The sequence below is a fragment of the Botrytis sinoallii genome (assembly GCF_014898435.1).
Source record: "Botrytis sinoallii strain Bc 23 chromosome Unknown BSIN_006, whole genome shotgun sequence".
NCBI lineage: Eukaryota > Fungi > Ascomycota > Leotiomycetes > Helotiales > Sclerotiniaceae > Botrytis > Botrytis sinoallii.
The window spans coordinates 2,570,832-2,588,627 of NW_024066033.1; the positions used below are offsets into that span (position 1 = coordinate 2,570,832).

The 17,796-nt window shown below is 41.7% G+C and overlaps 7 protein-coding genes across 7 annotated transcripts; 3 read left to right on the top strand and 4 right to left on the bottom strand.

Annotated features, from left to right (window-relative positions):
- Positions 1-580: 580 nt before the first annotated feature.
- Positions 581-2,179, top strand: EAF02_004461 (uncharacterized protein; the record flags this gene model as incomplete). The annotated part of the gene is made up of 2 exons (XM_038900509.1): positions 581-663; positions 769-2,179. 2 exons carry the CDS (start codon positions 581-583, stop codon positions 2,177-2,179), a joined length of 1,494 nt encoding a protein of 497 aa, XP_038760216.1.
- An 848-nt stretch (positions 2,180-3,027) lies between these two features.
- Positions 3,028-3,459, top strand: EAF02_004462 (uncharacterized protein; the record flags this gene model as incomplete). Its single annotated transcript, XM_038900510.1, has 1 exon — positions 3,028-3,459. The coding sequence occupies one exon, from the start codon at positions 3,028-3,030 to the stop codon at positions 3,457-3,459; it is 432 nt and encodes a 143-aa protein (XP_038760217.1).
- Positions 3,460-4,014: 555 nt separating this feature from the next.
- EAF02_004463 (uncharacterized protein) lies at positions 4,015-5,955 on the bottom strand (the record flags this gene model as incomplete). The annotated part of the gene is made up of 5 exons (XM_038900511.1): positions 4,015-4,925; positions 4,981-5,207; positions 5,271-5,385; positions 5,459-5,626; positions 5,742-5,955. The coding sequence occupies 5 exons, from the start codon at positions 5,953-5,955 to the stop codon at positions 4,015-4,017; spliced, it is 1,635 nt and encodes a 544-aa protein (XP_038760218.1).
- A 2,131-nt stretch (positions 5,956-8,086) lies between these two features.
- On the bottom strand, positions 8,087-9,988 carry EAF02_004464 (uncharacterized protein; the record flags this gene model as incomplete). The annotated part of the gene is made up of 3 exons (XM_038900512.1): positions 8,087-8,438; positions 8,493-8,890; positions 8,948-9,988. The coding sequence occupies 3 exons, from the start codon at positions 9,986-9,988 to the stop codon at positions 8,087-8,089; spliced, it is 1,791 nt and encodes a 596-aa protein (XP_038760219.1).
- Positions 9,989-11,726: 1,738 nt separating this feature from the next.
- EAF02_004465 (uncharacterized protein) lies at positions 11,727-11,948 on the bottom strand (the record flags this gene model as incomplete). The annotated part of the gene is made up of 1 exon (XM_038900513.1): positions 11,727-11,948. The coding sequence occupies one exon, from the start codon at positions 11,946-11,948 to the stop codon at positions 11,727-11,729; it is 222 nt and encodes a 73-aa protein (XP_038760220.1).
- Positions 11,949-14,362: 2,414 nt separating this feature from the next.
- EAF02_004466 (uncharacterized protein) lies at positions 14,363-15,899 on the top strand (the record flags this gene model as incomplete). Its single annotated transcript, XM_038900514.1, has 4 exons — positions 14,363-14,404; positions 14,503-14,578; positions 14,893-15,035; positions 15,087-15,899. The coding sequence occupies 4 exons, from the start codon at positions 14,363-14,365 to the stop codon at positions 15,897-15,899; spliced, it is 1,074 nt and encodes a 357-aa protein (XP_038760221.1).
- A 983-nt stretch (positions 15,900-16,882) lies between these two features.
- On the bottom strand, positions 16,883-17,410 carry EAF02_004467 (uncharacterized protein; the record flags this gene model as incomplete). Its single annotated transcript, XM_038900515.1, has 2 exons — positions 16,883-17,199; positions 17,254-17,410. The coding sequence occupies 2 exons, from the start codon at positions 17,408-17,410 to the stop codon at positions 16,883-16,885; spliced, it is 474 nt and encodes a 157-aa protein (XP_038760222.1).
- Between the last annotated feature and the right edge of the window lie 386 nt (positions 17,411-17,796).

The following is a 17,796-nucleotide window of genomic DNA, read 5'->3' on the forward strand; positions in this document are numbered from 1 at the left end:
GCCAAAAAAGTGATTTTTGGTGTGAAAGGGTGACCCAAAACAGGGGTGGCCCGAAAGTAGGTTAACCGACTTAAATCGCGATGTATCATCATTCAAACCTCTCTTTGATCAAACATGAAGGCCAATAATAACTACCCACGGACTATAGGAATCTGAGAGCCGTCCGTATGCCGATCACATCACCATACTCACCGACACCAATAGCGCCAACTAAGCTTGTTTCTGTTTAGTTTTGCGAGAGACATATGCTCTAATGGATGGGCCTCGGTATCATTTGTTGGGATTGAGAGCATGTTTCAACGGCAAATGCAAATATCACATTACCTATTCCGCTTTCCTTTCAAATGTTTCATGTATCTAAGATAGTGAGCCTCGGTGTATATATTTGATCTATTTCCTACATTCACTTCGAATATCCTCTCCTCTGTCGCTTTTTATATTCTCCAATTCCTCCGTCTGGATTTCTTATTTTTTCTGACCCCGCCACTATATCTCTTACCGAGCTTTACTTTTGATAGCATCAACATCTACTGTGTATACCTCCCTACTGTAGATACTTACAATAACAAAAATAAGCATAATGGGTTCTGTCCAAAGATCTGGGAATTGCGATTACGACATTGTTATCGTTGGTGCTGGTTTATCGGGAATTAATGCTGCATAGTAAGACCTAATTCTTGGACATTAAATTCTTATCCATATTACTCTATTTAGCGATCCAAGTGCTTGGGTACCAGATTCTCAAATTAGATAGCTAACATTCTGCAGTCGTATCCAATCAGAACTTCCGGGCTTGACCTACACTATACTCGAGAATCGCGGAGCAATCGGCGGAACGTGGGATCTATTTCGATATCCTGGTATCAGATCCGATTCAGATTTATATACATTTGGATTCCCATGGCGACCATGGATGAGCTCCCAGACAATCGCTGACGGTGAATCAATCTGCAAATATTTTCGAGAATCTGCTGAGGAATATGGTATTGATAAGAAGATACAATTTCACCATAATGTTACGTCGGCAGACTGGTCAACGGAACAACAACAATGGTCATTGGCAGTTGATGCTGGTGGAAGAAAGAGCACTATAAAAGGACGATGGATCGTTTGGAGTACAGGTTATTATGACTACAGCGAGCCATTGAAAGTCGAAATACCTGGACTAGACAACTTCAAGGGCAAGAGGATACATCCTCAATTCTGGCCCCAAGATCTCGATTACACCGACAAGAAAATAGTCGTTATTGGAAGTGGTGCTACGGCAATTACACTGATACCAAATCTGGCAGACAAGGCAGCCAAAATAACAATGTTACAACGAAGTCCCTCGTGGATACTAGGAGTTCCCGCAAATGACACCACTGGAAGTTCCATGCGCAAATATCTTCCAAGTTGGATGGCTAGCCAATTGATCCGTTGGAGATTCCTCGTACTCCCATTACTATTCTTCCACTTCTGTCGCCAGTTCCCCAGCACCGCTCGCAAAATCCTTCGAGCAAAAACCATGAAGGAAATTCCATCAACCATGCCCATCGATCCTAATTTCAGCCCCAAATACAATCCTTGGGAACAACGTCCATGCTTCTGCCCAGACAGCGATTTCTTCAAATGTCTTCACTCGGGAAAAGCTGATGTCGTAACTGATACCATCAAAACCGTAACATCATCTGGTATTGATCTCGGATCAGGGAAAAGCCTCGATGCAGATATAATCATCACAGCCACTGGACTTAAAATGCAACTTGCCGGTGGCGCCAAAGTGAGTATCGACGGCGTCCCCTACGAATATTCTACCAAACATATGTGGAAAGGCATGATGCTTCAAGACATGCCTAACGCAGTAACAGTGATTGGGTATACAAACGCCCCATGGACATTGGGAGCCGATACCACTGCGGGAGTATTAGTTCGATTGCTTAAACACATGCGAGAGAATAATATAGTATCAGCTGTACCGAAAGTTCATGGCAATAAAATGAACTCTCAACCCATGTTGAATTTGAGTAGTACGTATATGGAAAAGGCAAAGGGATATATGCCCTTGGCGGGTGACAGGGGTCCGTGGAAAGCAAGACAGAATTATCTTGTTGATTATTGGGTTGCGCAGTATGGGAATTTGACAGAGGAATTGGAGTTTACTACTGCTGGGGGTGCAGGGTTTGATAAGAATCAATGATTGTATTGTTTGTACGAATTACATGGGAGATGAATCGGTTAAATGGGAGTACGGATGTAAATTTGCTTTTGATTCTGTTACAATATGTTTGGTACAAGTAGGTATGTAAATATTCTTCATTACATTAGAGTATGAGTATACAACACAAGTTATATAAGATATCTATTTCTAGAATTATCGGGGCATGTTCAGTCCCTAGACTTCGAAATCACGCAATGCAAGACTCTGACACGTATTCAGCAGTTATTGAATTTGAACCGGCGATGTTTCTTTAAATTTAATATACATCATGTAGGGTACATTTCAGAGTACGTGTCCAACTAACTTATAAAATATCTCGGATCTCTATATATCGAAATTAATACTGCAGCAGCGGTCTTCTTTTTTCCCCATATCTCAAATATGCATGTAGTCTTACAAGCACATCTTGGTTTCGACTCGATACATTCCGTAGAGCTCAAGTACAAGAGACGGAATCTGAATACATTGATCATTAGTAGTTGAAGTCAAGGACTGCAAGTTTGACAGTGAGTGATCTTTCCAGCTCGTGAGTAGTCCTACGATCATCATTGTATGCGAGAGCCACTCAAGTCTGGAGGCGTGTTAATAGCTATGCTGATTTCAAATAAGGTTCGTTGCGCAGCAGCGTTTGCTTTTGCATTGCGAGATTTGGCAATTTCTAGGAGACGGGTTTAGGAAAGGGGGGTTGTTCATTACTTGTAGCAGGAAATAGACTGGTATCTGTATCTGTATCTCTATCTCTATCTCTCTTCTGTGAGCTGAACGATGGATAACATGGAATATACGTACGCACTATAAAGTGGGAGAATTAGTTTGTGAGCGCTGCGATGCGATCGAGCTGGATGAAATTGTTTCGAATTTCGCTCTATAGTGCGGATGCGGGGATTGCGGAGCGGAGAGGATGGAGAATGGAATGTACGCAGGAGGAAGAGGAAGAGGAAGAGGAAGAGGAAGAGGAAGAGGAAGAGGAAGAGGAAGAGGAAGAGGAAGAGGAAGAGGAAGAGGAAGAGGAAGAGGAAGAGGAAGAGGAAGAGGAAGAGGAAGAGGAAGAGGAAGAGGAAGAGGAAGAGGAAGAGGAAAGAGGAAGAGGAAGAGGAAGAGGAAGAGGAAGAGGAAGAGGAAGAGGAAGAGGAAGAGGAAGGAAGAGGAAGAGGAAGAGGAAGAGAAGAGGAAGAGGAAGAGGAAGAGGAAGAGGAAGAGGAAGAGGAAGAGGAAGATGGGAAGATAGGAAGCAAGCTAGCAGCAAGAATAATAACTAGGAGAATATATAAGATGAGAGAGTACAGACATCGCATAAGGGATATTAATACCTATTTATTATCAGATCTATTAGATCTATTATTTCTCTCCTTCGTCTCCTTTTATTCATTATTCATTCATTAATTCATCTACATATCTCTATAATCGAAACAACCAAAACTGATTGAAATATTAAATCTTTACTCTTAATAAAACAATATATGTAAGACTTAAGTTAATTATTAGAAGAAGGAAAAACTTATTTATCATCATCATCATCGATTATCCAGTCAGCTTTTGAAGTTTGGAGTTTGAATTACTGTGATTAGCAGGGTCAAGTGAGCACTTCGGTTACTCTCCAATACAAATATATATATTTATATATTCACCATCAGCTTTTATTATATAGAATCTAACTACTAGTATCTCATCCTTTAACAAATAAATAAACCACTATCAAAAGATTCCACATTCACCACTCATTCCTCATCAATATAATATAAACCCATCAATTCCCAAGTCTTCACACCTACCAATCTCAACTTCTCACACACCTATTCATTAAACATATCTATTTACAATTCATCAATCCTCCCCAAAACCCACTGCAAATGTCTATAACTACTTCTCGGCTGAAATTGGGGCTGCATATGTCCACTCAGAAATGTCTCCGCCCACATCAACCCGCGTTCAAAATGCTGCACTCCCATCGTTCCCTGCGGTTCATCTACCGGTCCAAATCCCTCGTCAATAAACAAATTCCCATACTGCAAATCCGGCAACGTAATCACAATCGGTTTCGCCGGTTTCTCTTGAAACCCCATTTTTCCTCCCCACGTCATATTTTGAATCGCGAGAAGTGTGCCATTGGTGAGGATTTCGTAATCGAGATTTCCATTGGCGATGAGGACACGATTGGTAGCTTCGATGACGCGGGGGAGAACGGATTGAATGGGATCTGCACTGAGATCACCTTCTTGTTCGGGTCCTCCTTTGCCGTCGTCTCCTCCGATGAATACGGGGCCGGAACATTCGTTCCAGTCGATTTCCATGGGTGCATGCATGGCTTTTTTCACATCTGTGCGGTTGAAATAGATTTGATCGAATCCTGGATATAGATACTGTAAGTCCGTTGGATAACCTAGTGGATCGGATGGAAGAGGACACTGAGTAACGATTTCGTAAACATTGAAACAGGGGTTTGGTCCGTATGCTGCAGAGTAGATCGAACCCCAAAGATCACACGCTAGATCAGTTTCATTGTTATAGTCGAAGTATTTAGGGGGTTGAACACCAGATGGTGGAAAGGTTAAATATTGTGATATGAAATCCGAATAGCCGCATGATTCATGAAGTGTTTCTAAATGAGCTACAAAACTTGCGTTTAGGCCGAATATATTATTGTTCTGGAGAAGGAATGGAACGGCTGGTGCTTCTTGTTGGGCATATACATAGGAGCCAATGACGGGATCATAAGCTAAAGCTCCTATTTGATGTTAGTGATAGGATTACTTGAGATTCGATGACTAGAAAATCCTTACCAGAAACATCAAAATACTCCGCATCATTTCTCTCCAACATAGCCAAAGATATATACGGGACATATCTTCCTGCATAACTTTCTCCTGTAACATAAATCTTGAAATTCTTAATCCCAAACGTCTTTTGAAAATTCAAGAAAAAGTTGACAAAATCCTCTGCGATGTCTTCTTCACTTGTAGCAGTTACTTCACCAATCGAGAATCCCGTTCCAACTGGTTGTTCGACCCTTTTCACTATCAGTCATGGTTTTCTCTCAGATGGATACAGTAAGAGCAGTAGTTCTACTCACCAAAGAACATTCGTAAGATTAACCCAAGAATATGGATTAATCTGCGGAGTATACATTCCCCAACTCCAAATAAACCGTCCATTTTCTTGAAAGAAGGCTTCTAAAGAACTGCAGCCTAGTTTGATCATTAGCTTCTTCCTTGCAGTTTTCCATCCCAGATGCCAAAGTAAATTACAAGTATAACTCACCAGGCCCTCCATTTAACCAAATAGTAATCTCGTCAACCGGTTCTCCAACCGTGGGTTCAAAGACAAAATAAAGCCCTCTTGATTTATTTTTCATATCAATTGGCATTAATCCCGCATACATTTCTCCGATATCAAAGGGGATATCGGGGAGAGATTTAACTCTGTATTCTACGCAAGATCATTCGTCAGCTCTGAATCCCACAACACAGCACGATGCAACATCCCCTTTCTCTCAATTCCTCCATTCCTCTCCCAATCCCTCAAAACCCCAACTTAAACTCACCCTCCGTATGTTTATTCAGAAACCGAAACCCCTCCGTCCCATTCCCATGCCCATGCCCATACCCGGGATAATTTCTCTTCCTATTCCTCTCCACCCTATCTTTCAAATCCGGATGAAACCCCTTCGCATGGGAGAAATCCGAAAAGCGACCTGCCAGAATTGTCGATGCGAAGAACAAAAGGAGAACCACTGTTTGTCTCATATTCAACGACATCTTGCTTGTTTCCCAGACAGAAATCTTTTGCGGTGTTACTCTATCGATTCCGGGAATGGTTTGAGAGTTGCACTTTGGGAGATCGATTTCTCTACTTAATTACTACCTAGGTAATTAGAGTTTGAGACTCTAGGATAGAAGAGAATCACTCAATTGCAATTGAGATTGCTAAACAAGTGCAATCGTGATAGAATCAAGTAAAAACAATGAAGAAAGATAGAAAGAAAGATAGAAAGAAAGAAAGAAAGAGAAAGGAAAGAATAAGTAACACAGTTCTTTCCTCAACATGACATAACAAGGACGATTTGTCCAACAGCAAACCCCGACTCCGAATCTATCTGGATACCTGTGTAGGTAGATACTACCTAGTAGTTCATGCATTGCATTGCATATAACCCCAGTACGTACATATCGAATATGCAACTATCGTCATCGTCATCAGCACTCCCCTTCCTCTCAGCTCAGCTCCAGTAGAAACCCTCCTTCTCCCTATTCTCACAACATACTAAGTCCGCAAATCCAAACTTCCAAATCGATTCACAATCCCCGAGCTCCAAATCTCACAGTTCAGATTGTCAACCCTGATAAATTTATCGTTTCTACCTTCCTTATCATGCTCACCAATAGCTACATAGCTAGCTGCAAAACCCCAGGGTTCCCGAAGTTCCTCGACTCTAAATCAATTATCCCGATTACTCGTAGATATGGCGACAAGTTATCAGCTAGGTTAGCTGTCTGCGAGTCTACGACTACAGCTAGGTAGCTGTATATAAAATTTCCTCCGGGGTGATATTACTCATCTCATCTCATGATATGATATCATGATGTAAGCTGTTAGATATAAGATATAATGTACTCGTAAGAAACACAGTCTCGCAGTATAATCCATTGAGCTTCCTCTTCCGTTCAGATCCATTTTGCGTGGCGAATCGATCCCATTTATTTTATTACACGAGTCTAGCTGGATTGGAGTATTCGGAATGAAATGGAATAATCGGAAAAGGTTCGAATGGAATAGATAGTCCTGCATACCTAGGTACCTACATAATATCCATACGCATATTATTCATAAGCGTCTGATAATGTTATCTAAGGTTATCTACCTACGTATCTATGCAACAATGGTGTACCACATACCTATATATAATACCCACACATCCACACATCCACACATCCATCCATCAATTTCTCTCATCTCATCTCATCTCATCCCACCCCCTTATAAAACCATATATCTCAGCAAATCCCGCCCCCCAAAAAATCATCCATCAAAATCCAAACGCATATATCAACTATCCAGAGAATTAGATATATTGACAATTACCTACCTAATAATTATACCTAATAAATTCGTATACCTAATATTTCCAAATTATCCGTAGGTTATAGAAACTAGATATCTAGATAAAAAATCCCACCCTTATCCCATCCCATCCCATCCCATTCCATCCCATCCCATCAGATAACAATAACAACACCAAACCCTCCAGCTACCTACCTAAATACCTATCAATAATTAATTAATCTTAATGCGGGGTAACTCATCTCCCCACTCACCTACCCACTCATCCACTCATCCTCTCACCTCCCCCACTCATCCTCTCATCCTCTCATCTCCCCACTCACTCACCACTCCCCCTCTCCCCCTCTCCCCCTCTCATCCATTCACAAGCTCGTCTCTCGCCTCGCCTAGACTAATGAGATAAAGTATCACAACTCGAGAATCCAATCCTTTCAAGAAAACCCCAGGGTGAGAGGGGGGTATCTTTACCCCACCTAGTTCGGTGCGGTCCGGTTTGGTCTGGTTTGGTCCGGTTAGCTTTATACGATGCTATCTATCTAATTACAAGTTACAATACCTATCTATGCCTTGTGTATATGTATGTACAATCACATATACTCGTACATTGGGTGTCTGGTCACGAAAAAAAAACTATGCGTTGAAATGAAATGCAATGCAATGCAATGCAATAGAAAGCGATCATGATTTTGAGAATTATCAATTTACTTTACTATTGCAATTATTCGTTTCTACGTAATTTATGTACAAATCCCTCCATAACCTTTTTGAACCTTTTCATCTCTAGCTCTTCAATTCATCATCCACTGATCCAGCATCTCGGGAGCGAGTTTAATAACTCAAAACGAGTTTCTTCAATTTCTCAAAATTTGGTGTTCCCAATCCGGTAACTGGATCCCATCCTTTTGTCGCATTCCAACTTGCATATGGAATAACTGCTCCTCCAGGTACTGGCTTGCCAGTCTGTCCATTGACACCATTACATCCTACACTAGCTCCTCCGGTGATATCATTAAGAGCTCCTGTGCCGAGAAGGTAAAGGAGCGGATTAACAAATCCTAAAGCTGGTTTTCCTGCTTTAAATCGTGCGTCGTTAAGAAGACCGAGGATACCGGCAACAACAGGAGCAGCGGCGGAAGTACCACCTGAAGAGGAAAGTTCACCGTCATAGACGACTTGGTAACTGATTTTTCGTTAGTAAATGTTTAGCAAGATTCAATAGGGCATGAGAACATACTCAGGAGTCAAACTATGTGCCGAAATATCAGGGAAACCTCTTCCTGAGAAATTAGTGTAGCGCTCATAGTATTCCTTGGTGCTTGGGCTAATATGTTTGCTCAAGTATTCATCCACAGCAGCTACTTGGTACCAAGCGGTAGAGAAGTAGTTTGAGAAACCTCCTGAACCATCATCCCAAGCAACTTCCGGAGCTACAGCTTGAGTACCTCCTACAGATGTAATGTATGGACATGTACCAGGGAATTGAGGTTGGAAGTATGGGGTGTTGAGACCATCATTTGCAACGCAACCGGCTCCTACTCCGGTGTCTCCTGAGGATTCAAGAACGGAGATACCGCGGAGACCCATGATACCGATCAAGTTGCAAACTCGTACGGCGTATGCATATGGAACTGTCTAAGTAATGGGTTAGCAATGGATCATCAAGGATGAAGAGAATTGGAGAAAACATACATCTTCATCATCACCATAAGAGTTTGAGATGACTTGTGGTAAAGCGGAGTTTGGTTGAGACAACAAGTACTCGTAATATGGCAAATATGGCTCATTGGAGTTGTTGGCCGGAGTTGGTAAATCAATGTTAGGGATGAATGGTGGAGAGCCCCCAGTGATGAATTCTTGAACAGGTAAAGGATGAGCAACGCCAATAATGTTTTGGACATCAAGATTTGCTTCGCCAATTGAAGCAGTAGCTTCATTTTGATCGTTGGTAGCTCCATTGATTAAAGTAACTGTGAAGTTCTGTTCTGGGATACCAAAGTAGCTCTCATATTGGAAGAGATCAGCATAGAGAGCTGATTCGTTGAGGAAACTACCAAATCCAATTCTGCTTCCGGATGAAACTGAAGGGGTATAATTTCCAATGTTGTATAATTCTTTGATACACTTAGGAGTAATGGATGTTGAGCAAGCAGCATCAACTGTTACTTTCGAAGGTGAAGTAGTTCTCTTTGTAACTTTAGTTGGCACATTTGCGACGGTCTTTCCGAAGTAAGTTGTTGGAGAGATGAGCTCGATGTGTTCGGCAACATCATCCGGGACGGAGTATTGAGTAGTTCGAACTTTCGTTACGCCATTGCTTGTATAGCTTTTGAATGATGCATTAAGCATCGAATTGGCCTTCTCAATTGTGGTGGCAAAGGAAATGGTCGATCCATCGCTCACGATATTTTGAGCACCAGCACTTGTCAACCATGAAGTCACCGCGCTGCTTGCATCCGCAGAAGGGGCAAACAAAGCATTGGCTTCATCAATATCGAGATGATTTCCATACTCTGGGTTTCCTGGTGTGGAAACGGCAAGAAGTTTGGCTTCCAATTGATCGAGGTTCTGCATAGCGAGACCAACTGTGAGGGTGATGGCTGCAGTTGAATCTGTTTCTGAAGCCGCAGTCCATCCGCTAGGTGCTGCAGCCAATTTCTCCATGACGGCACCATATGCTGGGAGAGCTTGGGAAAGCAAACCCGCACAAATGGCGGTTTTGGGATACATCATGATTGAAGAGGTTTGATGATATCAATTGTCAGGCAATCGATTAAATCTTCAAAGATGAAGAGGGAGAAAGTGGAAACGGTGAGGAAATGAAGGAGAGAAGAAGCGGTGACTCGAGAAGGGGGTGAAGAGGTACCAGATCCAACTTGACGCCCGGGAAATGCAGCTCTTTATCAACACTTTCCCCAACCTCTGCCAATTCTATTTTGCCATCAACACCTCGGATCACACAACATCGAATTTCCCCTTGTACCTGGCAACCCTCATGTATGTCGGCCGCACAATCTTGGTACTTGCAGGTGAAGATCTCGTCTGAGCGAATGATCGTTCACGATGATATTGACATGCCCCGCCATGGCAAGCCGATGTGATACCAAAGAGTATCATCCGAGCCATGTAATAAGGTACACCAGGGTAGCTTTGAAGCTTTATCACATATGCGGCAGGTGCATCTGCCAAGCACCACCAAAAGCTTAATCATCGGTATTCAATTGGGGTAAGCACCTTCCCATTCAGGATTAGACCCAATGTAGTCCTCTCAATGACTTTTGATGACTTTCAATTGACCTATCAACTTCCTCAATGAGTAAGACAATTTCCGTGATTCCGTATGGCTTTTCCCCGCTTTTTAGATGGTTACGATCATGGTTATGGTTGATCCATGGTCATTGGTCAGTGAACTTTTGTCTGCAGATTTCCGGATTAAAGCTTTTGGTCAATAACGACGATGAGGAGGCAGACGAGGTCGAGTAGCTGAATGATAGGATGGGATGACAGTACCTGAAATAATGTGGCTCCTCAACTAACCGGGGAAATTGATTACCTATGTGTTGTTAACATCTAGAGAAATCTTGTTATTTTTCTGATTGTATGAGCATCCATACTCGAGGATTTCAATCGTGATCATGGATTAGAAAGGATTCAATTCAATTCGATTCAATCCTATCTTCTTATCTCGTACCGGTAGTGTCTGCGTTGTAGATCACGATTAATTGATTCTGTTATCTTTCGCTCGTATCGGTTATCCATGCCATGCTTGCTGTCGCACGGTCTTAAAATCTTGTTGTATCCAAAAAGCTTGGGAAAGGTAGTGAAGGGAAGGGAGGGAAGGGGAAGTCTAAAGAGCTTTTCTAAAATGCGAAGATGTGGAGATGAGAGATGAGATATGTTGAGATAAACAGTAAGTTAATGATTCAAATGAAGTGGAAATGGTCAAGGAGGATCTAGTAATGTTTTCACTCAGATCAGAACGTCGGATGAGATACTGAGGATATTTGATATGTACGATATGAGATAGATATGCAAAATGATCACGTGTCGTCTCAACATCGCAGATGACATCTATATAAAATTGAAGTAATGAATGGGAAGACTGATAAAATTTTATATTATTAAAAGGGATGGGATGATATTCCTAGTATACCTAGGTATTATACGAGTATGTGAAATTTAGGTTATATAAAAGGTTAGATTATATAATAAGTCGATAATCTTACTCTATAGGTATTATAATTCGAAAGTCTAAAGATACAATATATGATAGCACAATTCAAGATTCAAGATTCAAAATTCAAAGTGGAAAAAAAAATATTAATTAATAATAATTCAAGATGATAAGAAAACCGCATCATACCCCAAGAACAAGAATATTTATTCCCTTCTCTCTTCTCTCACTACTCACCATTCATACACATCTATCCCTCATTCTCGCACACACAACTAGCATCATATCCAGCCATTCTCAATCTGCAGTTTGAGTGATGGCTGGCATCGTCGTCTGCACAAATACACCACCGAGTAATGTGAGCATGGTAGTTGGAATGGGTGTATAAGTCGATACTCTAGTATGATTACTGTGAGATGCATGGGTGTGGTTAGAACAGTGTGGTTCATGGGTTGGGAGTTGAATTGCGGTGGTGAGTGCGATGAGGATTGATAGACGGGTTAGAGTTATGAACTTCATGTTGGTGGTTTTGGGGGTGGGTTACTACTTTTTCTTCGTGTCTGGATTCGTTTCAAGAAAGTAGGGTTGCGGTTGCGATAGGACTCGGGGATGAATGGATTGGGGGATGAAGTTGGTGTTTATATAGGGGATTGGAGGGAGTTGTTCTGGGTGTCTGCATGGTTACAAGTGGTAAGTCAAGATTGGTATTTTCTTTGTTGTGATTGTTGTAGGAAGTATCAATTCCGTTGTATTCAAGACCCAGTGAGTGACAAAGAAATGCCTCTTTGCTTGTTGGCTTGAGGAGATCTGATTGTTCTTGAGGTTTCTCGAACATTAAGTTGATGTTTAGTCAGGGAAGTCAAGTACCTAGTAGCCAGTCAAAGAACTACATCTAAAAATTACAAGGTCAATTTTCCATCTCTATTACCAATCTAGATATCGAGGAGTTTGGGAGACTTCCAGCCTTGAGATTAAACTGTTGTGCTCAAGAAGCTTGACTTTATTTGCTACCTACCTAGCATATAACATGATTCATCAAGAGCATTCGATATAAGGGTACTCGATAGAATATAGATACGATACTTAGTAATCCCACCACCAGTGGGTGCACGGACTCACGGGACACTAAAGTGGGAAAGCACAATTTCACACCAAAAGAGCGATTTTAATAATTTAATTAAAATTGAAATTGTTGTTTAATTTGATTGAAATTGAGGTATATATTTTTCAAGCATAAAGATTCTATATAGAATAAATTTTGAATTAAAATGATCAAAATTGAAGTCTTGGTAATAGAATATATAATCTCCCACCAAAAAATTTGGTGGGAAAACGCACTATTGAATTTTTCAGCTCAAATTTCACTTTTTTGAAATAAGCTTCAAGAAAACTATTCTTTAATGCTTGAAAAACACATTGTATCAATTTGAATAAAATTCAATCGAAATTTGAATTTTAATTGAATTATTAAAGTCACTCTTTTTAGTATGAAATTGTGCTTTGCTGTCACGTTGTCCCATGAGTCCGTGCACCCACTGGTGTACTGATCATGACCAAAAGTCCCCAAGGGATGAATTCTGAAAAACTTGTACAGTTGGTGAAACATTAGACAATCGAAGTAACATGATTGTTTGAGAAAGACAAAGACTGAAAGATTCGAAGAATGAACATCTAGCATATAGGAAAGGAAAAGAAGAAACAAAGGGAAGATAAATCATTGAAACAAGAATACGCGACACGTGACTACAAATCACGATCATGCGTGTTGGGTTTGATTAGACCAAGCACCCAACGATCTGCCAAGGCATAGATAAACTCAAATCCATTTGCCAAACACAGCCCCGTTCCTTGGTTGAATGATAAAAAAGGGGGGAACTGAGGTAATAGTAAGAATCGATAGCTGCCGGCGCTAGACTAGAATCTCTTGAAGAACTACGGAATCGGGACTGGATATTGACGAAACGGGTATAGATAGCGTTCCCGAAAAGTTCCCGTGTTGATTTATTTGTAAAAGAAGAAAAGTAGGTTGAAAAAAAGAATGACGTGGGTATTCATGTTGATGTTGAAGTTGACGTTGACGTTGACGTTGACAATTGATGCTTTGAATTTCGCTTTGAATTTGCTATGAATTTGCTTTGAAGTCTAGTCGTGCTTTGATTTTCAAGTTCATGAACCTTATTTGAAGTGATGTTGATCAACGTTTTGACATGTTCCATGCATATGCGAACGAACGCTCAATCGAAACAATGGATGGTGGTGGTGGAGCATTTTATAAGTTATAAGTTAATATCAATCAAGAACTTGCAGTATACTCGTACAGTGAAGATCTCATTAATATATAACCATGATGAAGATCAAGCTATCTGCTAGGTACTTGTATATAGAGAATCCATAGAGAAGTGCATTGGGTAACCGACATCGAATTTACACACCCAATACCGGTATGTGATATGATATGGATGATATGGATCATATGGATCATATGGAGAATATTGGAGTTCATTCGTACTTGCATATCAAAATCCTGTTGATGTTTCCGGCTACTTCAAATCAAATCATGTGATTGGTCAACTCATGAAAATCACCCTTTTTTCCCCATTGAGTAAGCAACCGACGTCATTTCCTTGTTACAACCTACCACCATTCTCAACTATGACCCAGGATTCGTATGATCGTCATGAACTAAAAGCGTATCCGTCCCACTTAACTCTCCAGATCCGCAAGAAAGCAATATCAACAACCATCTATCACTCTCGAAGCTTCCTTCTCGTTTCAATCAATTTATCAATTTGTTAATTTGTTAATCTATCATCACTCAAAACAATCCTTTGTGTCTACTATACACCTAATCCAAAGCTTCAAACCGACAGGAGCCCTTGACCCGCAACACAACAAAGATACCCTTTGAGTAAATCAATCCAGCAGCCTTCACAATGCATCGCACATATTCTATGAGACAATCGCGGGCTCCAACTGTAAGTTATACCAGATAGACTCGATTGGCGATGGCATATCTTTTCGTAAGATTAATGTGAACTTTTACTGACGAGTCTCCTTTCTTTCTTCTTCACAGGCCTCGCAACTTCAAAACCCCCCTCCACCACCTTCGAGTACAAAATCTGGAAAGTTCTTCGGCAGAAGCGGTCTCGGTCAGTACATTTCTTCTATGACGTTTGCGATATGTTATACATGATGGATGTGGGGTACACGCAAGTTTCTGTACACAGGGAGAGGGACGGACAAGGGAAAGACAGAACATCGAGTTGCTCTGTACAGCCCTTCCAGATATGATTACATGATGAACATACTGTTCTGGATATACCAAAATAGGGCGTGTCTGTGTCGGGTATCATCATATCTGTCGCTGTCGTGAACCTTTATTTAAATTCTCATTGCGATAGCTATGAAAAACGACATTCGCTGTGTCATTCAAGGGATGATTTGCTAACAATTATAAACTCAGGCCATGCTATGCGACTCAAGACACACTCTGCCCTCAATACTAGAGGACCAGAGCTTTCCAAAAAGCTTGGTCAACTCGTGAAGATGGAGAAGAATGTCATGCGCAGTATGGAACTCGTCGGAAGAGAGAGAATGGAGGTAGCAGTAAGTCATTCTGTTTATCACATTCAAATGCGTCAATTTAACAGAGCATAGCAACAACTCTCCATTTGGGGTGAGGCTTGCGATGAAGACGTATCAGATGTTACCGACAAGCTCGGTGTATTGCTCTACGAAATTGGTGAACTTGAGGATCAATATGTTGATCGTTATGACCAATATCGTGTTACCATCAAGAGCATCAGAAACATCGAAGCTTCCGTTCAACCAAGCAGAGATCGCAAGCAAAAGATTACTGATCAAATCGCTCAACTCAAATACAAGGAGCCAGAATCTCCAAGAATTGTCGTTCTTGAGCAAGAATTGGTTCGTGCTGAGGCCGAATCTTTGGTCGCTGAAGCTCAACTTTCCAACATCACCCGTGAGAAGCTCAAGGCTGCTTACACCTACCAATTTGATGCTCTCCGTGAACATTGCGAAAAGGTCGCTATCATCGCTGGTTACGGAAAACATCTTTTGGAACTTGTTGATGACACCCCTGTCACACCAGGTGAGACCCGACAAGCATATGATGGATATGAAGCGAGCAAGGCCATCATCCAAGATTGTGAGGATTCTTTAACCAACTGGGTTAACTCCAATGCGGCCGTCTCTTCCAACCTTTCCACTCGCGCTCGTACTTTGTCTCAACGTAGACGAAACAACATTCAACGTAACGCTCAAGGTCATGATCTTACAGGCCAAGATCAACCTTTGAATGATAATGAGAGTGGTCTTTGGATACCAGCTGAAGCTCACAAGGGTGGTGATGAATACGAAGATGAGGAGGAGGAAGAAGAGATTGCTCACTCTCATCAAGGTAGCATCACCAATGGTGAACTAAGAGGTCGTCAAGAAGAGCTCGCATAATGGTCGAACAACTCTTGAATTCAGGAAAAGAATGATGCTGAATGAGAAGATTGTCTAGGTATAATCAGCTTGTGATGGTGTTAAAGGAACGGACTGAATTAGTGGCGGGTATTTCCAAGATTTCTTTAGCTTTGCTTCGAAAGCTGCTATTACTGCTCTGCTCGGAATGGATCGATGATTTTTTCTTTTTTTTCTAATGATGATAATGTTGGAATCAGAATGGGGTGGTAATTGATCATATACGATCTAAGAATACGGGTGTTGAAACCGGCAAATGAGGGTTTGGTGAAGTGGGGAGCTAAAAAGGGTTTGAGGGTATGGGGTGGGAACACGATTATGGGCTTGGAGGCTTTTGTATCTTTAGTTTTTAATGAATGCTTCTATCATTTGAGTTGGTATTTTTGTTTTTGAGAAACTCCTAGCTGTCTTGTTCGGAGTGTCTTCTCTGGGTATCTTGATTCATCCACCATGCCCATCTCATGATCTTCAGATTGTCACTAATTCTACCGACTAACACTAAAGCTATTCCAGACAGTGATCCGCTGTCCCTGCCATCCTTATCACCACACAATTATTCCAATCCTTCAACAAAGATGACCCTCTGTGGTAGATTATACCCAAATATAACGAATGTCGAGCCAGATTCATCTCATTTGTCTAAATGCTATTACATCTTCTCTCCTCACTTTATGGATATTAAACTTCATATCAGTCAGGTAGTTGAATGCTGGCCATGCTTGACGTTGTATAATCGTAGTCTGCTTTGTATTGATACATCTGCATCCACCTCTACCAAGCTCTAGCGATGCGCTATCACATGTGGGATATGCCATGGTACTTCTGTCTTTAATAAGAAAGCATTCCTGTCTTGACGGGAGTATAGCGGGAGGTGGCTGTCTTTGACCAGCGCATCTTGTGCTCGTCTGCGAGTAGATTGGAAGATGTTAGGGTTTAGGTTGTTTTAAATAGGGTTTTTAGGGTTTTTAGGATTTGCGACCGCGTGTTTGGCTTTCGAATTCTTCGAGCTCGATGCGGAGGATGTGGGCGCCGGGGACGACGACGAGACCGAGCCAGCGGGGGGTGATGTTTAGGAGGGGTTGGGGTTGGGGTTGGGACTGCGAGACGGAGGAGGTGGGATCTTTGGGTTGTGTGGATGAGGAGGTTGTGGATGTGGGTGTGGGTGTGGGGGGAGAGGGGGGAATGCGATATTCGTAGGTTTCGGAGAGGATTACGTTGAGGTCCTGGGGTGTGGAGAATGGGTTAGCTTTCTCTTCTTGGGGTTCTTCTTCTTCTTCTTTATCTTTGAGTATACATATGCGTGAGGTTGAGAAATCTTAAAGAAAGGCAAACATACAGAATCGGTACACTTGAATTCCCCCCGAAACATGCGATGATCGGTTGTGTGAACGAGTAGGATTTTTGCAGAGGAGATTGTGCAGATAGGCGCGTGCTTCTTCTCGAGCGGGAGATTCGGAAATCTCTGTGGAGGGTGTGGGTGCGAGAGATGTCATGGCTGTGGCTTTGGTGGTGGATGTGGAGTGAGGAGTGAGGAGAGAGGAGAGGGGTGTTTTGGAGGGGATTTAAGCATGCATACTAGAGAATGAGTTTGGTGGGTTTTGCGATAAGATAAGCTGGAGTGATAGTCACGTGTGAACGTGGGCTCTTATGCGTCATTACGCGGTTAGCGTTTAGTGTAAATGAGGTGGGAAGTGAAGGCAGAAGTCGGATGTGGGATTTAAGATTTGTGAAAGTTATTAGCTGAATTCGCATTGAGAGATGAGAATCTTGGAATTTTTGAAACGCTCTCTTTTGACATGGGATGAATATAATACCATTACATAAGGGTGTAGCTGAGGATTCAGAGTTCTTGTTCATTCTACCTGACTTCAATTACTGT